Source organism: Parus major, chromosome 1, assembly GCF_001522545.3.
Source record: "Parus major isolate Abel chromosome 1, Parus_major1.1, whole genome shotgun sequence".
NCBI classification, from domain to species: Eukaryota; Metazoa; Chordata; class Aves; order Passeriformes; family Paridae; genus Parus; species Parus major.
Window position 1 is genome coordinate 67371615 of NC_031768.1, and position 22194 is coordinate 67393808.

A 22194-nucleotide genomic window follows, 5' to 3' on the forward strand; every position below is an offset into this window, starting at 1 on the left:
TGTCTTTGTATTCCAGTGGTACAAATTCAGCTCACAACAGAGATGGAAGACAGAAGGTGCAGCCCTTCCAGGTCCCCTGGCACAGCCTCCTCCTCCTCACCCTCTGTGTCCCATTGTCATGGTTCAACCCCAGCAGGCAACTCAGCCCCACGCAGCCACTTGTTCACAGCCCCACCAGTGAGATGGGAGAGAGAATCAGAAGGATAAAAGTGAGAAAAGGGTTAGGAAAATCCACACATGCAAGCAAATATAAACAATAAATGTATTCACTGCTTCCCACAGACAAGCAGGTGTTCAGCCATTTCCAGGAAAACCAGGCTCCATCACACATAATGGTTACTGTGGAAGACACCATCCCTCCAAATGTTCTCTCTTTCCTCCTTCTTCCCCCAGCTTTATATGCTGAGCACAATGCCATATGGCATGGGGTAATCCTTGGATTTGTTGGGGTCACTTGTCCTCACTCTGTCCCCCCTCAACTCTTGTGCACCCCCAGTCCACTCACTGGTGGGGTGATGTGAGAGGCAGAAAGGCCTAGATGGGTGCCCCCAGCATGTCCTGGTACATGATGTTCTTTTTTTGTCCACAGCTGCAGGACTTTGCACTTCTTGCTGAACTTTATGAGGTACCTGTCAGCACATTTCTCCAAACTGTCAAGGTCCCCCTGGATAGTAGCATCACCCTCTGCTCTGTCTGCCACTCCTGCTGTCTGCAAACTTGCTGACAGTAAATTCTGGCCCATCATCCAGATCATTAATGGAATGCTGTGCCATTTTGTCCCTGGGGTACACTGTTAGTTACAGGCACCCAACTACATTGTGCCATTCACTGATCACCACACTCTGGACACAAAGGTTTGGCCACTTTTTTCAATCCACCTCATACATCAACTCTTTTCTGCAAGGATCTCATGGGCGACAGTGTCAAAGGCCTCACTGAAATCCAGGCAGAAAATACCCACTGACTTCATCTCTTCTACCAGGCCAGTTGCTTCACCATGGGAGTCTACCAAATTCCCAAACATGACTTCCCCTTGCCTGAGCCATACCTACCAACTGCTGGCAATTTCACTGTCTTCGATGTGCCTGAAGATGGTTTCCAGGATTAGCTCATCCATCACCTTCCCAGGAACTGAGGTGAAGCTGAAAAGCCTGTAGTTCCCCCAGTAATCTTGGAAGATTGGGGGTTATGTTGCTTTATTCCCATCCTTGGGCACTTCTCGTCATTGCTGTGACTGATCAAAGCTGATGGATATTGCAATGGATCTGCCATCTCTCCCAGCACCTGGGGGTATATCCCACCAGGGCCAATGGATTTATGTACATGCAGGATCCTTAAGTATTCCCAGACTTGGCCCTCATCCATCTAGGGTATATCTTCCTTGCTGATTTGGTTTTTGTAACTCCTGTTTGCTGCCATTCTCCCCTTATTACCTTTTAGGTGGCTGCAATTTGATTAATAATTCATTATATAGACTGTTTAGAGCTGAGGTGAGGCTGCCTGGGCAGCAGATTCACAGGTCCTTCTCTTCACTCTGCTTTGAGAAGTCTCTTTCACCTTGTCTCATTTCTGTCAGTGTTGCTGCTTTCCATTAGGTTTTGCAAATAATTATCAGAGGTCTTTGAGTCAAAAGTTACCATGAGGTGAATTTTGTCTTCTGTTCTTCAAGCCTCTGGTCACACCTCCTCCTTTTGGTACTGTAATTATCAGAAGGAAAGATGCTGGATCCCCTGACCACCTTAATAACAGGGCAATGCTAATTTTTGCCTTCTTCATCCTTGGCACAGCTGTCAGAGCTTCCTCTTGCAGCTGAGCTGTCTCGGAGAGCACCTTTCAGGCTCCGTCCCACCAAAAGGCAAAACTTCAACCACTACATTTTTCTTCTTTCCCAATCCCTCAGGAAGGCAAACAGAAAAGGCCCCAGGGAAAACAAAACAACAGAGCAAAGAAAAAGGAAAGCGAAGGAAGGGCCGTTTATCAGATTACAGAAGCAGTCAAGTCCCAAGGCTGGTGATTAAACACCCCAGCCCCCGCGGCCCCCAGAAGGAGCGAGGAGCGGCGGGAGCACAAAGGAGGGAACGCCCGTCCCCGCCGCCGCGGGAACCAGCCGCGGCTCGGCGGAGCGCCCTCGCAGCGCGTCTCTGTGGCGCAATCGGTTAGCGCGTTCGGCTGTTAACCGAAAGGTTGGTGGTTCGAGCCCACCCAGGGACGGGGCGCGGCTTTTTTTGTGCTGCGCCATCTGTTTTTTCCTTCCCTCCTACAAGAGGCGGTGGCTCTAACCGGGCCGCGCCGCCATTGTAGCGGTGGGAACTACCCGAGACCCGCTTTTGCCTCCGGGACCTCACTCGTCCTGCCCCGGCGAGAGGAGTTTGACCCGTGGCGTGTGCTCACAGCGGGGCTCCCGGCCTACGTCTGATTGCTCAAGGGGGAGCGCAGGTAGAGCAAAGTATAGCGGGAGTTTCCGTAGTGTAGTGGTTATCACGTTCGCCTAACACGCGAAAGGTCCCCGGTTCGAAACCGGGCGGAAACACCATGTTTTTCTTCCCTTCCCGTGTCACGGCGGACGTGCTTCCTGGCTCCTTCTTTAGAACGCGGCAGTGGCGGCGTGGGGCACATCCCCCGCCCGGCAGTGGGAGGGGGGTGAGCGGCCTCCTGGGCTGCAGCGGGGCCGGGAGGAAGAAACAGGGACAGGGCTGGGGCCTGTGCTGAAGCTCGGTTTCATTCCCATGCACGAACCCCGCGGCAAACGCATGTTTCCCTGGAAAAGATCGTCCGGAGGAGGGGGAACGAGCCTCAGCTGAAACGGTCTGGACGTCATCAGAAAACGTGGGACAAAAGCTACAACCACATGCCGTGGGCATTACAGAAGCCGCTTTGGATACTAACTTATGTAAAAAGAGTAATACAGACCCAGGTCGGGGGAGAAGCATCTCCTGAGGGTTTCTTCAGCCTCTTCCTCGAAAACATACGCAGGAGACACCCGGTCCCTCTTTCCTCATACTCCTTTCCCAGCATTTCCTCTCGTTTGCGAGGTGCCCTGTGGCTCCACCGTGTTCTCCTGGGCTGTGCAGCTTCAGCATCTCCCTCGCAAACAACCACACCGTGTTTGTGCACAGCAGTGTAAAACTAAAAATGCCTTAAAATCCATCAGCCGTGTTATCCCACTAACCTTCCCTTCTCTCTTGCTCTGTCTGCGTGCCGTCTTAGATCCGTACTTAGACTGGAAGTTCTTCCACTCCGAGACCGAATCCTGGCGAACTTCAAAGCACAGCATACACTTCTGAGCAGGAGCTGCTTGAAAGGTAATGTGCTTTGCTCTGAGCACCAAGGGGCTCACATCAAGAGCAGCTGTTTAGCTTCACAAAATGAGCAAAGACACAATGGCCCTCGCTGATATATTGTCAGGAAGGGAATAAATTGTTTAAAGCAAAAAACAGTGATGGAAGAATAAATGGCAATAGCCAGCCATTAAAAACATCAAGATCAAAATCAGATTTGTAATCGGCACCACAACTGATTTCTTGAACAGTGCTCTAGCAAGTATACAGTTAGAAATCCATCAGACAACTCCTTTGCAGATGCGTCAGTTTATTGTAGGCAGGATGTGAGAAGGTAGCCCTGTTTTTCACCCTTTACTGTGTTATAAGAAGTGTTTCTATCATCAAGTAGTAAGATCTGAATCACAGCAGATATCTCTGCAGAGCCAATTCCAAACTCTAAGTGCCACAATTATGCCTTTCCCAAATCAGAAGACACAGACTAACAAGACTCTGCAGAGGGATCTGGACAGGCTGGATTGAAGGGCTGGGGCCAGTTTTGTGGGGTTCAACAAGGCTGGGTGCCCGGTCCTGCCCTTGCGTCACAGCAGCTGCAGTGCTATAGATGGAGGGCAGTGCCTGGGAGGCTGTTCAAAGGAAAAGGACCTGGGGGTGCTGGTCAATGGCAGCTGAACACGAGCCAGCTGTGCCCAGGTGGCCAAGAAGGCCAATGCCATCCTGGGCTGGATCAGCAGTGGTGTGGCCAGCAGGAGCAGGGTAGGGATTGTCTGTACTCGGCACTGCTGAGGCCACACCTTCAGTTCTGTGTCCAGTTCTGGACTACAAGGACATTGAGGGGCTGCAGAGTGTCCAGAGAAGGGCAACAGAGCTGGGGAAGGGTCTGGAGTGCAAGGCCTGGGAGAAGCAGCTGAGGGTGTTTAGCCTGGAGAAAAGGAGTCTCGGGGGGGACCTTACTGCTCTCCACAGCCACTTGTAAAGAGAGTGTAGCCAGGTGGGGGCAGGCCTTTTCTCCTAGGTAACAGGAGACAGGATGAGAGGAAATGGTTTCAAGTTGTGCCATGGGAGGTTAGATTGGATGTTAGGAAAAAAATCTCCTCTCTGAAAGGATGGTTAGGAATTGGAAGAGATTGCTCAGGGAAGTGGTGGAGAAACCATCCCTGGAAGTGTTCAAAAAATGTAGATGTGGCATTTGGGGACATGGTTTAGTGGTGAAGACGGCAGTGCTCAAAGTCATTAGACTTTGTGAAATTTACCCTAGAACACTGATAAAATCTCCACAATACAGTGGCCAGCTTCTGATCACTACCTATACTTGCTATCTGCCCACCTCGTGTATTTCCAGTTGAAAGAAAACTACTACAACACTTTGCATTGTCGTCATGGCAAATTAAGAGCTGCATTTAAAAACTACTCTTAATATAAAACATCCAGTAACATTTCAAATTCCAACCAGTTTTTTTGGTCATGGGGTTTTCATTCAACCTCAGCTGAATTCTCACTTACACAGGATTGGAGGCAGTAAAACATTTATGGAAACAAATCTGCACTGCATCATCTTTAGTTTTCTGTTTCAGAAAAAAAAGGCAGCCAGGAACATGCTGCACGAACAGATTTATTTTCACACCTACTTTAATCTCAAGTGTTATTTGTTTGTTCTTGGAGCTTCTATATATACCTGTACCCACACTGAATCCCACGCAGCTGCAGACCAAACACTCCTAACTTCAGTTTGTGGAGGGGGTGCCAGTGGTGACCAGAGCTCCTTTCTTCTGTCTAGGTGTATCTGCACAGCAGTAATGCCCCCACACCCTCCCTCCTCTGCTGTAAACCTCATTATAAACCTCTCCACCAGGACTTCCTTATCTTCTAGCAGGGTTTCTTCCTCCTGTTGCTCTGGGCATTCTGCACCACCAACCCTGAGCTCGCTGCTTTACTCACCCCTGGGTCTGTGTTGTGTCCCAAGCCAGTGGTGAAGGAGCTCCCATGTCACAGCTGCAGGTCATTGCAGCCCATTCATAGATAAATCAAACTCATTTTGGTCAGCTTTTTTTTTTTTATTTTTTTAATTAGGGAATTCACAAATGGGTAAACATTTCACAAGCAGTACACCAGCCCTTAACATTCAGAATTAATTTGTTTTCTATTGTAACATTACCAATTACAGTATTTAAAACAAGGAAGCTCAAGTTCTTCACAATAACTTAAATTTCAAAAATTGAAACATTCACTGCCTGAAGTATCAGTTTGATAACAATGTACCAAACTGCAGCAGAAGTAAGTTATTACAGCGAGTTCAGGGCCACTGTTAGTTTTTCAAACACTTTTTAAACCTAGTTCAAACAATCCAAACACATTAGAATCTGTAGCCATGCCATGTAATAGTATTATTTTCAACTGCACCTACTGGAAAAGTAAGACTGAACATTTAATGCTTTGAACTTGGGTTCTAAAACAACGAAAAAAATGCAGAACACCTCTAAAAATGCCTGATATAAAGATTTGCTGATAAAATCCTTCTTATTTTCAAGAACAAGAAAAATGTACATCTAATCTAATACCCTCAGCTTTGTGTCTATGCATTTTAAAATGACTCCAAATCAGCAACATGAAAGCTATACAAATCCAGAAACACCAAGGTGTGAATCCTCTGCTTACTCACTGCTGTCTTGCCACATTTTTCCATTCCTTTCTTCCTACTGACCTTGCCTCTCCTTGGCATCTCACATACGGTCGGGGGTGCAGTGCCTGAGTCATGAAAAACTCCAAGTGACAACAGTAATAGGCATTAACTTACACTCAAATTAATTCTGAGAAACCTTTCTTTTATTACATGTTTTTTGCAGCTATGAAAAACTAATGGGTACATCTGATATTCTTAGTGATGCAAACTCTGGACCAAATCTTACTAATTCTACTTAAAAAAATAACCTGGCTCAGAAGATATTCTACCAAGTTATATTCACAGTTACCTAGGATGAAAGCTCAGTAGGTGCTGTAACTTTAAATAGGGAAATTTTTACCATGTATCCACTTTTTCTTGGATCCAAGGGGTGTATACATCAGCATGAGCTTGTAGAACTGTAATAGTGTAAGGAGTTGAATGCCAGCCTAGCAGAATGCCAGCCTCAAGTTTATGTTACAAATGATCTTCATATCAGAGGATGCAAAATTCCTTAATTACAGAAGGTACTTTAAATTTCTTTTTTAAATATTGGACAAAGTAACTTCAGGAGTTGAGTGGTCCTGTAAAAATCACTACTACAGAAGTAGTATTTCTTACACCATTACATCATCAAGACTACAGAACTTCATTATTTTTCCAACTCACTGGAGTATGTAAGTTTTTTATATTAAAAGCAGCAAAAATTAAGACTTATAGGAGCTTTTAATTAAAAATCACCATCATATCTGACAGCTAAGATAACTGCTTCTTAGAAAAATAAAATTCATCAAACCCTGATTTGCTTGTTACAATAAATATAAAGAAAAAAATACCTCAAATGTAAATCGTTCAAGTACAGCCAGTGTGCAATTATAGTTATAAAATATAATTTAGTAGTGCTTTGTTTCAAAACATACATAATACTGAAAAAATACTTAAACCCAAGAAACTCAGTATTTACCAAGTTTCAAACAGAGTTTCATCAAAATGAGGTAAATCTATGTCACCTGCCATGGAGCTTGGTGCTGAAATTGAGAACAGGTCTTCGAGAATATCTTCTCTCATAGGACTTTCAAAAGAAAGTTTCTTCACACACTGTTTATTTATTGCATCAAGCTCCGAATTAGTGTCCTTTACAGGACTGTAGTAATTGTGGTCCTCACTTGTCACTGCTGCCTGTGGCACACTGGTGTCCTCATCGGACGTGGTTGTTGCCACGCTGCTGTGCACCATTTCCATGTACATACACTCGTCTTCGCTCTTTGGAGCCTCCAAGGAAGCGACAGTCAAAGAAGGGGACAGTAATTCTGCCAGTATTTCATCGGTGTTATCATGCCCAGTGCACCCTGGCACAGTGTTTGCATTAAATTCAGATCCATTCCCTGTGACATCAATCTGATACGGCAGCTCCCTTAAAAAGCTCTGCAATAATTCACTCTCATTTTGAGGTTCAGTCTGCGATGGGGCGCTAACATCTCCACTCACAGGTTTTTCCCGTTTCATCTGTTCCACTGCTAATTTATCCAGTGAAGCCAACTTCTTCTTTTTAGCATTAAGTTTTTTTAATAATTTTAGGCGAAGTTTTTTTGTTTTGTCACTGTCTGACTCTTCTGCCTTACCAGAATTATAGCCAGGTGAAGGGAACTGAGTCACTTTACCTGAGGTACCCAACGTACTTTGTGACTTATTCCAAGTTGGACCTACAACAGTGGTATGATTTGCTGTTGGAAGACAAGTGCTTTGAGAAAATCCTTTGAAATTTGATAAAGGATGAGTATTATTACTCTGAGGAGCCAGTAACTTTGGGGTCTCCGCTGTTTTCTTTGTATCTCTGCTTTGAAATCCACCAAAGTTACTTGCGCCCTTAACTGGCAGCCGAACTTTACTTATTTTTTGCACTGAGGGAGTTTTGCAACTTCTCTCATCCTTGAGAGCTGAGGCACTTGAAGGCATAAAAGAAGTATTCTTGATTAATAATTTCTTTACCCAGCTTCCTACAAATCCTCCTTTTTGGTCTTTGTGTGAGGGCTGGACTGAATTACTGGCACCAGAAGAACTGCCAACTTGAGAATTAACTACCGTTTTGCTTGTACCTTTCAAGTCAGGTGATTTTTGTATGGTATTTTCCATTGCTAACAACTTCTTGTTTAGCAGTTCTGAATTTAATCCATGTTCTCTGTTAGCTAAATTAGACCTGTCATTTAATTGAGAAGGTGAGGAGTCAGATGAATCAGGGTCGTGTTTTATGGGCACAGGAGGAATAATATTTACTGGGTTCAACTCACCTAGAGGTAAACAAATACTGGAATTTTCATATAACATGGATTTGTTGCTCATAGTTAGACTAGTTCCAGCAAACTCTCCTGTATATGGAGTGCTAAGTGGAAAAGCTGGTTCCTGCTGTTGTGGTGTGCCCCATCCATCAAGAAGGTCATTTTCCACCATCCGTCCGTTAGGCAGTGATTTATCTTCAGAAGCAGCTAGATCTTCTTCAAGCATCAGTTTTACAAGATCACCATCTGCCAGATTTTCTAAACCATGATGAACAATACTTTTGTCCTCAGCTACTTGCTGCTGTTTCTTCTCTGGAGTCCTCACAGAATCCTCTTTGTGGTGTTCTGCAGGTGCTTTGCCGACAGTGTTATCAAAATCACAATGCAACACTCTGGAATTTGAATGTACATTATTAAGAGGAAAATCTTCACTATTTTTACTTTGGAACTGTGAATTCACTTCTGGCACAGGGGATGCTTTCTTTTCCCAGATAACAATATGAATCTCTGAAGGAGGAACTTCAAATCTTTGATGTCTCTTGCAATATGGACCCTTTAAATCATCACATTCAAGCCAAGTGCCTGAAAAATAGCAACCAGTGCAGAGACTCAGACTTTTAAAATTGAAGTCACTATCCTCACACTTGTCAAGTATTTTTATTAACCCATTCCCCTGACAAGTAGAAAATAGAGGGGTTTTTTTCTCCAGAGAAAACTGGGAGACTTTCACTGTAAAAAGATCAAATACAAGAAGAACTTGCAGCAATATTATAACAGGTCAGAGCAGGTCAACCATAAAACAAAGCTAGCTCAGGGGTTTTTTTTTGGCTGAAACATCTTGTCTGAAAATATCCTCACAAGTCTGAGGTAAGAACTACCTCTCAAATTAAGTTTCTCTGTAGACCTTTTCATTGCCTGGGTAGGAAGCACAGGGGCTAAAAAGAAATTGCTCATTTTAATATTCTTGTGTCTTCATCTGCAAACTGGTTTTAGATCATGAAATAATATTTTACAGCTTCAAGAATTTTAAAACAGATATATACGACATATAGGAGGTTCTTAACTAGGCATTTCCCAGCTGCTTCCTCTTCCCGTTTCTTTTTTATCTCTGCCAGTAAGACTTAGACAATTTTCATACTGTCACAACATTTCATAAGACTGCAGCCCACGCTCTCTACAGAGGCATGATTATCAAAATATCACCTTTTCACCTTTTCTGATTATGGATCTTCCACCAGTGGTACAACCATCTTACCATTAGTAATGTTTCTAACATGGATTTGTGCCGCCCACCCCTGAGGTGCCATAAAGTTCAGATATAAAAAATAACTTAATTAATTGCTCATAGTACAATAGGTTACCTTGCTTCCAGCCAAGAATGGATGAATCACTGGTTTAAAAATAAACAATACTACTTGCTCCACAGTCATGGTCAGACTGCATTTTTTAACTTTTATGAAGTTACGAAGGGAAAAAAGCTCTATAGCCAAATTACCTTTTTCCAGTAAATGCACTGTAAGACAACACAGTGCAGTTAAACCAACCAAAAACCTTCACTCTGAGAAACAAGTCCCCCCAGTTATTTGCAACATTTTAATATGAACTTTAGAATGCAGACAAAAAGAAATCTTTGTTATTATATATCAACGGCTGAGACTACTGCAGTAACCCGTAAAACATTTCATGCAGACTCATGAAATATTATGGCAGGTAAGAACCATAAACTCTATCTTATGAGAGATATGAGTCAAAAAACTCTTGTTTTGTGAGGAAAGGCTGAGGGAGCTGGGCCTGTTCAGCCGTGAGGAGATGACTGAGTGGGGATCTCATCAGTGTCTGTGAGTATCTGGCAGGAGGTGTCAGAGGACAGACCCAGGCTCTGCTCAGCAGTGCTGAGCAATAGGGCAGAAGGCAACGGGCAGGATGTGATGCACAGGAACCTTCACCTGAACATGAGGAAGAACTTTTTTACTGGGCAGTGACCACACACTGGAACAGAACACCCAGAGAGGTTGTGGGGTTTCCCTCACTGGAGACATTCAAGAACTGTCTGGACACAATCCTGTGCCATTTGTCTGGGATGGCCCTGCTTGAGCAGAGAAGTTGGATGACCCCCTGTGGTACCTTCCAACCTGACCCACTCATGATTCTTACCATCAGGATTCAAAGACCAGCTTATGAAGTGCTTCTTATCTGTTTGGTACTGAACAACAGATGTTATTTGGTAGGTGTCTTCCTCAAATTGGAATGAATATTTCTCCAGGTTATTATGTGGCAAGCCTTCCATAAAATGTAATGTTAATATTGAGGGTAGTCTGACAAAGAAACAATAAAGAATCAGTTTACTACAATAAAACAGTGGCAAAAGTTCCTAATGATAAAGCAGAACATCTCTAAGAGTACATGGTTCTGCCCTTACTATTCTACTTCCTCACAGTCTCTTCAGATTGCACAGTAAGCACAAAGGGAAAAGAATATCCCAACTGGATATTCAATTTAATTATAGATTAGGGGAAAGAAACCAACACCAAATAAGAAATTTGGGGAGTGGGGAAAAGTTGAAAACAAACACCCCTGTGCCATAAACACATTAATCAGGGACATTGTTACCAAGTCATAAAAGTAAACAAATGACCAAACAACTTTTACCCACAGCAGAGACTGAAAAGGCTGACACTGGCTATCAGTTGTCTGTATTTACTACTTGATAGTTAAGAATTTATGACCTAGCTCAAACACATGTGCTGGTCAGCATGTTAAATGCTGCTCTGTTTCATGTTTAGTAAACACCATTTTCTATTTCAGCTTTTAAGAATGATCTAATGTGGAGGCCCAGGGGCCTGCAATCTCAAATATTTACAAGTACTGATCAGAGTTCAGGGTACAGAATCTCTGCAAACCCACAGTAACAGTCTGGGTTCAAAAGTCATATATTCAATAAATGAAGTCTCAGATCTTTATGTATGTTACTTTCAAGTTCACATATTCAAACTTACTTTTCCAAGATCATCTGTTGTCTTTGAGATGTATTACCACAGTTATTACATGGTCCAATATGAACAGCGTTAAGTGGATGCCAGTCAGGGATTACATTTGTAAATGTTGTTAGTGTTTTCTTCAATCTGGACACACACACACATTAAAAGAGTAAGCAGAGTTGGTGATCAGAAAACAATAAATATACATACTTCACCAGGAAACAAGTTATAAAAACATGGCAAACCCAAATTCTATTCATGTTCATGTAATCTGCGTGGAATTCACTGTGACAGCATCACATCCAAGTCAGCCCTGAATTCAGTTCTGCCAAACAGCATCAGTCACAATTTTTTTCAGCAGCTCTGTGGCCCTCAGTTTCACATTATTTGCTTTTTCTTCCTTTTAAAATGTTATCTCTGTTTCCTTTCCAACATAAGATAGAACTTGTACCAGCATCTGCATAATTTACTAGCTAATACAGAATCTCAAGAAGAGAAGAAAGCAGCAATTACCTGAGAATCCATGTCTTAACATTAAAAACAAGGTCTTGTTTTTAAAAACTAGTACATTCATAGCAGAGATTACACTGTATGTATGAAAATACAATGTGTGGGATATTAAAATGAAGCAACAGTTTATTCACTCACTAGCCACAGAAAGGACTTCCTCTGTATTCAACCAAAACTACAGTTTTCAACTTTATAAAAGCCCAGAATGTAACAAAGGATCTTAAAGACATCCTATTAACCAGGTCTGCATATTAACTTTCCAGAATAACAGATCAAATTAATCTCATTTCATTTGGGGATCTAGAATTTTATTATACAAACCTAAGGTAGTGGAAAAAAACAGATGTTTTTCAAATAAAATGAGCTGTCTTCCAAAGGCGTCTCTCTTTTTCTGCTGATTCTAAAAGGAGCTTATATTATGAGCTTGTACCTGCGGCTACACAGAGCTAAATCAATTCTCAAGAAGTTCCTCCCCTGTAATACCATTTTAAAATACATAAACTGTGTTATAGAATCCCTGATTCTTTGTAACCCAAGTGAATATTCCAAGTATTTCTCAATAGCAGAAGTGTACTAGGCATATATTCTTTAGAATCACAACAATTTGTATACTCTCAGCAAAATATCAGAGTGAGCAGGTCCAGAGACTCACATGGTTACATATTGTTTCTTTCTTAATTAATTGATGACATGGTTGCTTAAGACATGGAATAGCAGCAAACTATTTGCAAATGAAAAAGCAGATCATGTAAAACTTCAACAACAAGCTTAAACCTGGAAATCTGAAGAAAACTGACTATTATATACAGATTTTTAAAGGTAAGGTAGAACAGCTACATAAAAATCTTACTGGTCCTGATGTTTGTGGCCACAATGTACACATTCAGACTTCCAAGAAAACGAATGCAAGAACAGTTTCTCAGCTTGTTGATCTACTTGTAAGAGTAACTGAAGTGCAGACACTGGATTCTCCATATTACCTTCAAAGATGGGACAGGAAAAAAAGATACTAAATGTCTAAAATCACCTTTCAGTACCTCAAAAAGGATGAAGACAATTTTATTACTATGAGTTAAATTTCAGTTATTTTTTCAAGGCTCTATTTGTAATTCTTACAGCAAAGGGATTGATTGATGTTTTTAGGTTGTTATCAGCAACAATTTAATGACTAACAGCATCATAACAAAGATTATCTACTCTCTAAAAAGTCAAAATGGGCAAAAGACAAAACAGCTGATCATACTGCAAAGCATGTGCAAGTCATCAGTAGAAACAAATGTATTTCCAAACTTTCTTGTATGCATACATTCACACATACTTTTATGTATGACATAAAAGGCTATACATCCAGGGTTACCTGAAGTAATTACTGAGATGCTGCACTAATTACTTACCCAATTCACACCTCAGCTGAGGCTGAACTTCTGTAAACATGAAGTTTCTGATTTCATTGAGCTGAGATTCTGCTTTTGGAAGAACATCTAAAGAAAAAAATACAGTATGTCTTCATGCAGTCACGTGTAACCAGCCCCACACCTTTTGACACACACAGGTAGCCCTGGCGTGCACTCCTCCTCTGCAAACCAATGCCCTTCATATTGACCCATACATGCCTAAGACTTGCTGGTGGAACAGCCAATTCTTGGTATTAACAGATTTGAAAATTAGAGAAGAATTTACAGAAGTTACTCACCTGTAGTCTGCTGACTAAAACCTACTTGCTCTGACTTAAATTATGACTAAGAGCCTGGGCCAACAGCTTTGTAGTAACAATTTTTAAGGATAGTGTGACAATATGAATTACAATTACACACATTACAAATCCTGAAGATTCAGAGATTAAAAGAAAACTTTGAAACTTAAGCATTAAGACCAGAAGCATAAAAATTGGTCTATATGCTTTCTAATATTATACAATTCAAATAATAGAACATTTAAATGTATTGTTTCAGATTAAATACCAATTTCCTAAGTAAACCTTTAAAATACTATAAATAATTTTAAATTTTAAAATAACATTTTATTTTATATGTGTTAGTATTTTAATTTTGCATGTTGTTTAAACACAAATACATTCTTTAAGCACAAGAACATAACTTCTATTACACAATCATGATCATAACCTGCAGAAATCAAAGGAAATATCTAGATTAGCTGTTGAAACTGCTTATTACATATTAACTGTGTATAGAAAAAAAGAAACAAAGTTTCTTGCAGCTATATTGCTCTAGATTGTTTCTAAAAACAGCTGTATGCAAAAGATACTGTAAAATTACACAGAGGAGCAGAATGAATTCTGCACCTATTCTCCACAAAAATACTCTTCATCTAATCCTCTCTCCACTATTACCCAAATAAACTAAGTTGTTTTGCAGCAATTGAAATTAAAAGGCCTAAGTTCTTTCAAAAAACACTTTATTCCAACACTTAACATTCCCATTTAAGGGTTACTGCACACCAGAGCTCCTTTGCAAACACAGCCCAACAAAGAAAAACATCTCAGACAGGTTCTAGGATGGCAGAGGGCTTCCCAGTAACAGCTGAACACCTAAACTCAAGCAGCCTGCCTTCCTGGCAAGCACAGGACACGAACTGGTTCAGAATATTTTGGGGTTTTCTCCCTTTGTAACATGGATGAAACCACTTTTTGATATACATTACTTTTCCTAGGAAAGAACCTTATTCAAGTGACCTAAGGCTGTTCTGTGACTATGGTTTTATATAATCAAACACACATAGCCCAACAGAATGTCCAGGAGAGGTACTGGCTAACCGGAGAGCTTCACTCCTTCTGTAACAGATCATATCTTAGAATTTTAGACTTATGATATCTATGGTCCAGTTCAAGAGAAATAAAAACCCCATGGTCTTAGTTTGGGAGTCTTAAACACAATCTCCACAGAACAGAAAATGACTAAAGGCCACACCAGTAGGACACAGTGACACATCCTCCTCAGTTAGAGTCCTCCAATATGTTGAGCTGACCTTAACTCCTGTTAAGGACTAACCCTTTCCAGACCACAAGATCCAGGTTAATGAGTTTGACTACTTCTGACTGAAGCAGGTTAGGAAACACTGTCAACTACAGCAGCCTGCAGACCTCAGGAGAAGCATTCCTTCAATGAACGCAGCTGGAGTCAGAAAGAACTTATGTTCCCAGCTTTACTATTTTCAGCCTGACAAGACAGCTGCCCACTTACACAATGATATAAACCACAACAGAAATTGTTTTGAAGATCAAGATTAAAACAGCATCCTAGTATCATGTTAACCAATAGAGGAAAAGGAAACAAAGTAAGGGTGAATTACATAAATAATTCATAATATCTTTATTTTGGATATGACAAAAAAAAATTAAGAGATGCTTGGTGTTTGGTGCCTTCAAAGAGTGCATGTTTGCCCCAACAAAAACAATTTCAGATGTTACCATCTGAAAAGCACACCAATCTGCAAATTCATGGTAACAGTTGTATTTTTTCTGATCTTGAAATAGAACACAGGCATATATAAGTACGCTGTCTTAAATTCCACATATTTGTAGCAAATCAGTCTATGAGAAAACAGAAGCTAAATTTACTCACCTTTTACTTTACTCCTTTTACAGGTATTCAGAAGAATAGATGCTTGATTATACTTTGTTAAGAGTTTCTGGAGTAAACATTTTCCATCTTTATATTCTTCTGCTACAGCAGATTTTAATGTTTCTAAGTGTACCAGTGCTGACAAAATACAATCTAACCAACAAAGATTACGTATGTTTCTCCACTGAAGACATAAGTCTCTGTTATTAGTGGAACCTTTATCCTCTTTGAGTGAAATTTCAGATGCTGTTGATAAAAGTTCAGAATTTGGCAAGAGTTGTGTTTTGGGACTATAAGTCTTTGGTGGACTTTCTTGGCAGTTGTTGGTCTTGGTGGTTTTTTCAAAATCCACCTTCGGCATGCAGGACCCCACATGGTTGCCAGGGTTTTGCTGGTCATTTTGTAATACATCATGCAGGCTTGGCTTGGGAATACACAAATTATTCTGGTAGCCTTTCACAACGGAGTCTGCATTAATGGTGTGTCCAACATCGAGTACATTGTTAGTTCTTGCTTTTTTTGGATCTGATTCAACAGCAGAAAAGTCACTGGTATCACTCAATTTCCTTTTCTTGTGAATAGTTGGAACTTGATGATTTTTTGAACCAGTAGAAGTTATTATGCTGTTTAATGGTTTATAACCAAGTGGGTAGATACACTAAAGGAAAGAAAGAAGGTTACAGTGAAATCTGAAAAGCAATTTCAGGTGAACAAGAGCTAAAGAAAGTGCAAAACATACTTTTAAAATGGAATTGAATCACAGAATCATAAAATGGCTTGGTTTGGAAAGGACGTTATAGACCATCCAGTTCCAAACCCCCTGCCATGGGCAGGGACACTTTCTACTGGACCAAGTTGCTTAGACCCACATCCAACCCAGTCATAGGGACTTCTGTAAAGTGATATTTTAATTAAATCAATGCATATATTCAACATAGGTATGACAGGAAGGGTGTGTTATCCCACCACTGTCTTATAAGCAACTGTGAAATAAATACATCAGTACTGATACTTCATAACTACTTTTCCAGCAAATTCTTCCAACCCCCACAACCAACCTAGTTTGGACAAGGGGAGTCCTCTTGTCTTATTCTGCTAAATCCATTCCTTTAGGATACAGATTTGACATTATTATCTCATGTCTGAGAGACTATTGATGCCCAAACTGGCAGGGTATCTTTCAGGCTAGCTCAATGACCAAGTGGCAACTAGAATATAGACAAATCCCTATTACCAACCTTCAGAACTATACTGCAATTAATTAAAAGTAGGAAAGAATGGGAAAAACAACTCTGAGATCCATATCTCATTTAGTTTCTACTAATTTATGGGCACCAGTCTGTTTGGGATTCCTATATCCTCCCCACATACATGGAGCAGTGAAGGGAGAGGTAACAAAAGCACAATTCAAATATTAAGCAACGCAGCTAAGGTTAAAATTAAAAAGAGGAAAGAAAAGAAAGAAAAACATTGTAATTACAATTATAAACCTATTTGCATTACCTCAAAGAAAGGAAAATGGGAGACCCAGATCTGCTGGAGTTACGCACTAGTTACATGGATCACCAAATACTCACCTTCTACTCTGACTTGTACAAGAATTTATTTAGTATCACTTGTGACCCCTTGTTACATGAGAAGAACTCTCCTTTATTTAAATTTAATTTACTCTTTTTAATCCTACACTGAATATACACAGGTTACTTCTGTTTTTCCCTATTTGTAAGCAAATATCCAGCAGCATATAGAAGCAGAGGGGTCCTATTCCAACAGCCTGCTTACCCCCAATAAAATCATGGACTTAAGAGAGGTGTAACTGCTGAAGGTAAAGGCCTCTGCAGGCCCAAATAAAACTCTTTATTAGTGTAATACCTGAGGATTTTCACAAAGGAAAATGGACTCTTGAAAATTAAGGCGGTAAGTCCGTAAACCTTGGATCTGACCCTTCTCTTTGCAGACTGGACAACATTCATGTGCAGTTGTTTCCAAAGGATAACAGTTCTAAAATAATAACAAATCAAGAAAGATAAAGCAGCATAAATTAATGTATTTCATGCATTATCCCAAGGTACGACATACTTAGCAAGATACAAAATCATTGTTCAACTTCTAGATATAATACAATATAAAAAAACTACATTGGTTTCTTTATTATTATTTTTAATATATTTGTATGGTAGAATGATTTAAATAAATTTATATTTTTATTTAAATATTCAAATAAGGTGTCTTTAACAACACAATTATGCACGTTTTATTCTACTTAAACTAAACCACAGGACCCTTATTGCCAGGGAACACAAGCTCAGATCTTTGAAAGACAAATCAATTTTCATAGGAATGCAAACAGTTGTAAAAATAGTGCCAGTAAAAAAACATAGGCACATATTTAATTAGAATAATCTTTCGCCATTGTTATAGATTTCCGTGGAAAATAATTTTGAGGGTTTGTTGGTTTTTTTTGGTAAAATTAAGACCAATTAAAAATCTCTCAAAACAGAGAAAAATATGAACTTTGCACATATGTAAAACAAGTTTCAACTGACTTTTCCCAAATACCCCACCATGTGGAGTGTCGATTTCCCTATACCAGTCCCTTCTCCAATCACTTGCAAACCATTTGTAGTCTTCTGGGTATCCATCATTCTGAGCCACTGGCTAATTTATGTCACTTGTAACAATGTCATGACCACTAAGGATTTTTCAAAGATGCCTGAAAAATAAGAAGTGAATAAAACAATTAAAGAAAAATTAGAGTGAAGTTTGTGAAAAAAAAAAAATACCAACAACAATGCAGCTTGCGTGACTTCTGGAAATTAATTCAGAAGAGTATTTCCTAAACTGAAAATATTTTTTTTGTTATAGTGTGGACTGTGAACTCAAAACTTTAAATTAAGAACTATAGGGACCCAATCCTACTCCTGTTGACTTGAGTCTAACTAGAATAAATATATATCTCTTCAAGATGCATGAGGAAATTGTTGAATTGCAAAGTCATTAATGTAGGATCTTTCCTACTGTTCCCTTTTCGTTACTTCACTGAAAAACACTATCTCCCTCCCACACCATGATGTCCTTTAAAACCTTTTATACAGTACAGCAACAACTTCTTCCAAAAAAAAAAAAATAAATAAAAATTCTCCAGGCATTCTTGAGACTAGTGTAAACACTAGTTCAACCTAAACCTACTTAGAATATTTGGCAAGGAGAGACCCTACAGAACTGCATGGAATGCTGACAACCAACAGCTTAAAAAGACACAACAGAAAAATGCAACCTCTCAGATTCCAAGTCAGACCCTCACAGCAACTTAAGAGTGGGTCAAAATGAGATAGTATCCTATTGATACTTTCAGTGTGTCCAGCAGCATTTTTCAGAATTATGAGCATGTAGAGACAGTAGTCCCCGACTGATGAAACTAATGGTTGTAACAGAAGGCAAGAACATAAAAGTATCAATCCATGTGCCTTAGAGCACATTTAGCTTTCAAAGTAATGTTCTAGGGTGCACAAGAAACAACACGGTCCAGGGCTCATGCAAGGTGAAAATTAATGAGTTAGCTCAAGGTGTACAAGTTTGGTGGAGTATAAAGGAAAGACAAGCATCCTGACTTTCACACAACAGCAACACCACTATCACACTGCAACTAAACTCTGTTATCATGTATTTAGTCTAGCCAGGAAGTTGACTTGTTTTATACAATTACAAGCTGTACAGATAACAACCTTTCACATAGGATATATTATACTAAAATACATTATTTTTCACGGGACTTTAGTCAATTCCTTGGCATGAAGCAGTATCAGCTCTCCAGAATAAATAAAAACCAGATCATATGACAGAAACTCCTGAGAAATTTCTCACCACAAAAATTCAACACACACTCATAATCATAACACTAAGGCCCTGCAAGTTATTCCATTTTAAGCATGCCCCTTGGTTTTGTAAAACATATTTATTTAGTTGTATTCCACTTCTGTTACTTCTGCTGGTTTTTTTAGTTTAAATACTGAAATGTGTGAGATGTTCTGAGATGTGCAATACCTCCCCCAGCTATAATCATCCAGCCAACTGCACCACAATACTGAAATACTTTTATTTCTATTACAAATACAATAACACTTTTTAAAAATTAATTATCCTTTTAGTTCAAAGACAAATACAAGGAGCAAATAAAATGGGTCTGCCAGTACTAGATATGCAGAGTGGTACCAAGAGGCCTGCCTGTACTCTTCTAAAGTTTCTAACATTACAGGAAGGTATTGGTGATCTTTGCACAATGTACAAACACTGGGCATCAGATCAACACTGCCAAGGAAAACAGCCAAGTAAAAGACTGCTGCGTCAAGTACTGCAACAACTCATTATAGCCACATGCAATAACTGCATTACAGATGGAAAAGTTCACAGGAATGCACATTCAACCTTACTAGGTCATGTTCCAAACAATTAATCCTCCTTTACATCTGAATATTGAAAAATATGATGCAAAATATGGTATGAATGTGACTTAATTATCATTATGCTGTGGCTACACTTCCTTCAGTAGATGAGTTGATCTAACAGCTTGCTGCTGCAGAATATGGGCATCACTTTTCTCTTTCATTTCCTTTCCCCCCACTTTCCCTGACAGCTCATGTCCTCATCAGACTTTTCATTAACTAAATGAACTCACAAAACAGCAGAAAACTTAGTAAAGCACGAGTTTTTCTGCTATTCCAGGGAATTAAATTGGTCTGTGAAAATTCCAATGACCTAGGGAGGGCAGAAGATAGAAAGTAAGGAAAAGATGAAGGGTTAGAGACATATGGGTTTGAAATAGAACAGCCTAAGGAACTGGCTGGATGGCCACATCCAAACAGCTGCAGCTCAATGTACCAAGCACAAACCAGTGACAAATGGTGTTCCTCAAGGGCCCATACTGAGGCCAATACTGTTTATTGTCTTCATGCAAAGAGACAGATTGTGGGATCTGGATTCTGCCCCTCCAGTCTGCTCTGGTGAAACTCCACCTGAAGTGCTGCGAACTAAGTAATGATGTGGACCTGCTGGAGTGAGTTCAGAGCACCTCTCCTACAAGGAAAGGCTGTGAGAGCTAGGATTGCTCAGCCTGGAGAAAAACAGGCTCTAGGGAGACCTTACAGCAGCTTTTCAGTACTTAAAAAAGGCTTACAAGGAGGAGATAGAGACCTTTTACTGAGATCTGGAATGATGGTACAATGTGCAGTGGTTTTAAATTTAAAGAGGGCAAATTTAGATTGGATTAAAGGAAGAAATTCTCTACAATCAGAATGGTGAGACACTGGGAAAGGTTGCTCAAGGAAGCTGTGGATGTCTCATCATTGGAAATGTTCAAGGTCAGGTGGGACAGAACTTTGAAGAAGCTGGTCTAGGGGAAGGCATCCCTGCCCACAGCAGGGGGGATTGGAACTAAATGATCTTTAAAGGTCCCTTCCAGCCCAAACCATCACATCAAACAATTCTATGGATAAAGGGACCTGTGCCTTTTTGATAACAACTGTACCTTGTGAAACAGTACCTTATGAATTAGAATCAGTTGCAAACTGCAAAAAGCAGGCAACACAAGTGATTACACTACAGTGAAGAGAATACCTCCTTTTTTAAAGGCTAAACGGACATTTAAAAATAGCCTTATTTTAAAATCACCTTACAAGTCTTGTTTTCTTCATCAAGGGGATATTGAAAAGATTAAAAAAAACAAATGTGAAGGGAAAAAAAAAAAGTGGTTTTAGTTATCTTTCCATTCTTTACACTATAAGAAATCAGAGTATTAAGGTTTTTCTTTATCTGAAATCATAACTACTTGAGATAGCCATAACTATTCAAATGCCAATCCCCCCCTCAAAAATTGACAGCTTTGGCCACAAAATGTATTTCGTTACATGCAACAGTAACATCATTCCAGTGAGAAAGCTACTCTCTCTCCAGCACAGCCCCTAAGTACTGGGCAGACCTGCAAGGCTCCACGGTGTGGGAGCAAACATGAATTCCTTTCCTGAAAACAGCCTAACATAGACTAAGCAAATAATGATAAAGCTAATGACACTGCAAAACAAACCAGCGTGCAACATCATTACTCCACTGTTGTAAGTGTTTCTTCTACAGGCAGACTCCTCTGAGACCTCCACATATTAAATGCTTTTATGAGTGCATGACAAGGGATGGGGACTACACTTTATTGGCAAATCATTCAGTCCTTCTGGAACAAAAGGAGTGCAGGAATGCGAGTGTAGGAAAAACACCGCCTAAACTAGTGCAGTTTATGATAGCAGCAGCTAAGAGGCAAGATTTCAGGAAGGCAGGCGATCTGTGCCCAAGGCAGTGGAAATGAGAGGCACGGGCTGGGGGGGTGGATGCCATCTAACCAGCCGTCAGGGCAGGCCCGGCCCAGCGCGGGGCTGCTGCCCGCCCTCCCTCCCTCCTTTCCACACCGAAACGTGCTCGGCTTTTTCAGATAAACCTATGGGTAAACTGCCTCCTGTGTTCTTATTCCACAGCCAGAGTGATCCACACGCTACGGAAAGACTGCAGAAGGAAAAAAGCGTTCAGAGTTAATCGCTGAATACTAGGAAACCGCGTCAGGGGCGGACACACACGCGGTACCTGCCCGAGCGCATCTCTGAGCGAGTGAGGCTCCGAAGGCCCGCACCCTTCCCCGCGCTGCTACTGACATGAAATACTCAGTCGGCATTTCGGGACCCGCGACACGCCCTCTCCCCGCTCTCCACCTCCAAGGGACCGGGACAGGCCGGGCCCGCCGCTCCCGGCGCCAGCCGAGCCCCGGCCCGCTGCGCCCGACGGCCTCGCTCTCACCGGCGGCCTCGCTCTCACCTGCGGCGGCCGCCGCCGCTCCCGGCTCCCGGCGCTGCCCCAGACCCCGCCGCGCCTGGC

The 22194-nt window shown here is 40.9% G+C and overlaps 1 protein-coding gene and 2 non-coding genes across 4 annotated transcripts; 2 read left to right on the forward strand and 1 right to left on the reverse strand.

Moving 5' to 3' along the window:
• The first annotated feature begins 2137 nt into the window (after window positions 1-2137).
• On the forward strand, window positions 2138-2211 carry TRNAN-GUU. The gene has a single exon. It is a non-coding gene; the product is annotated as a tRNA-Asn (tRNA).
• Window positions 2212-2457: 246 nt separating this feature from the next.
• TRNAV-AAC lies at window positions 2458-2530 on the forward strand. The gene has a single exon. It is a non-coding gene; the product is annotated as a tRNA-Val (tRNA).
• Window positions 2531-5312: 2782 nt separating this feature from the next.
• USPL1 (ubiquitin specific peptidase like 1) lies at window positions 5313-22152 on the reverse strand. Of its 2 annotated transcripts, XM_015630211.3 has the most exons (9): window positions 22135-22152; window positions 17829-17995; window positions 17155-17283; window positions 15283-15940; window positions 13096-13182; window positions 12552-12681; window positions 11210-11335; window positions 10368-10528; window positions 5313-8795 (listed from the first exon to the last, which is right to left on the reverse strand). In XM_015630211.3, the coding sequence occupies exons 2-9, from the start codon at window positions 17925-17927 to the stop codon at window positions 6898-6900; spliced, it is 3288 nt and encodes a 1095-aa protein (XP_015485697.1). In that variant the 5' UTR covers window positions 17928-17995; window positions 22135-22152; the 3' UTR covers window positions 5313-6897. The 2 variants fall into 2 exon arrangements, with proteins under 2 accessions (XP_015485697.1, XP_015485706.1); XM_015630220.2 differs by lacking the exon at window positions 22135-22152 and having other exon boundaries at window positions 17900-17977.
• Between the last annotated feature and the right edge of the window lie 42 nt (window positions 22153-22194).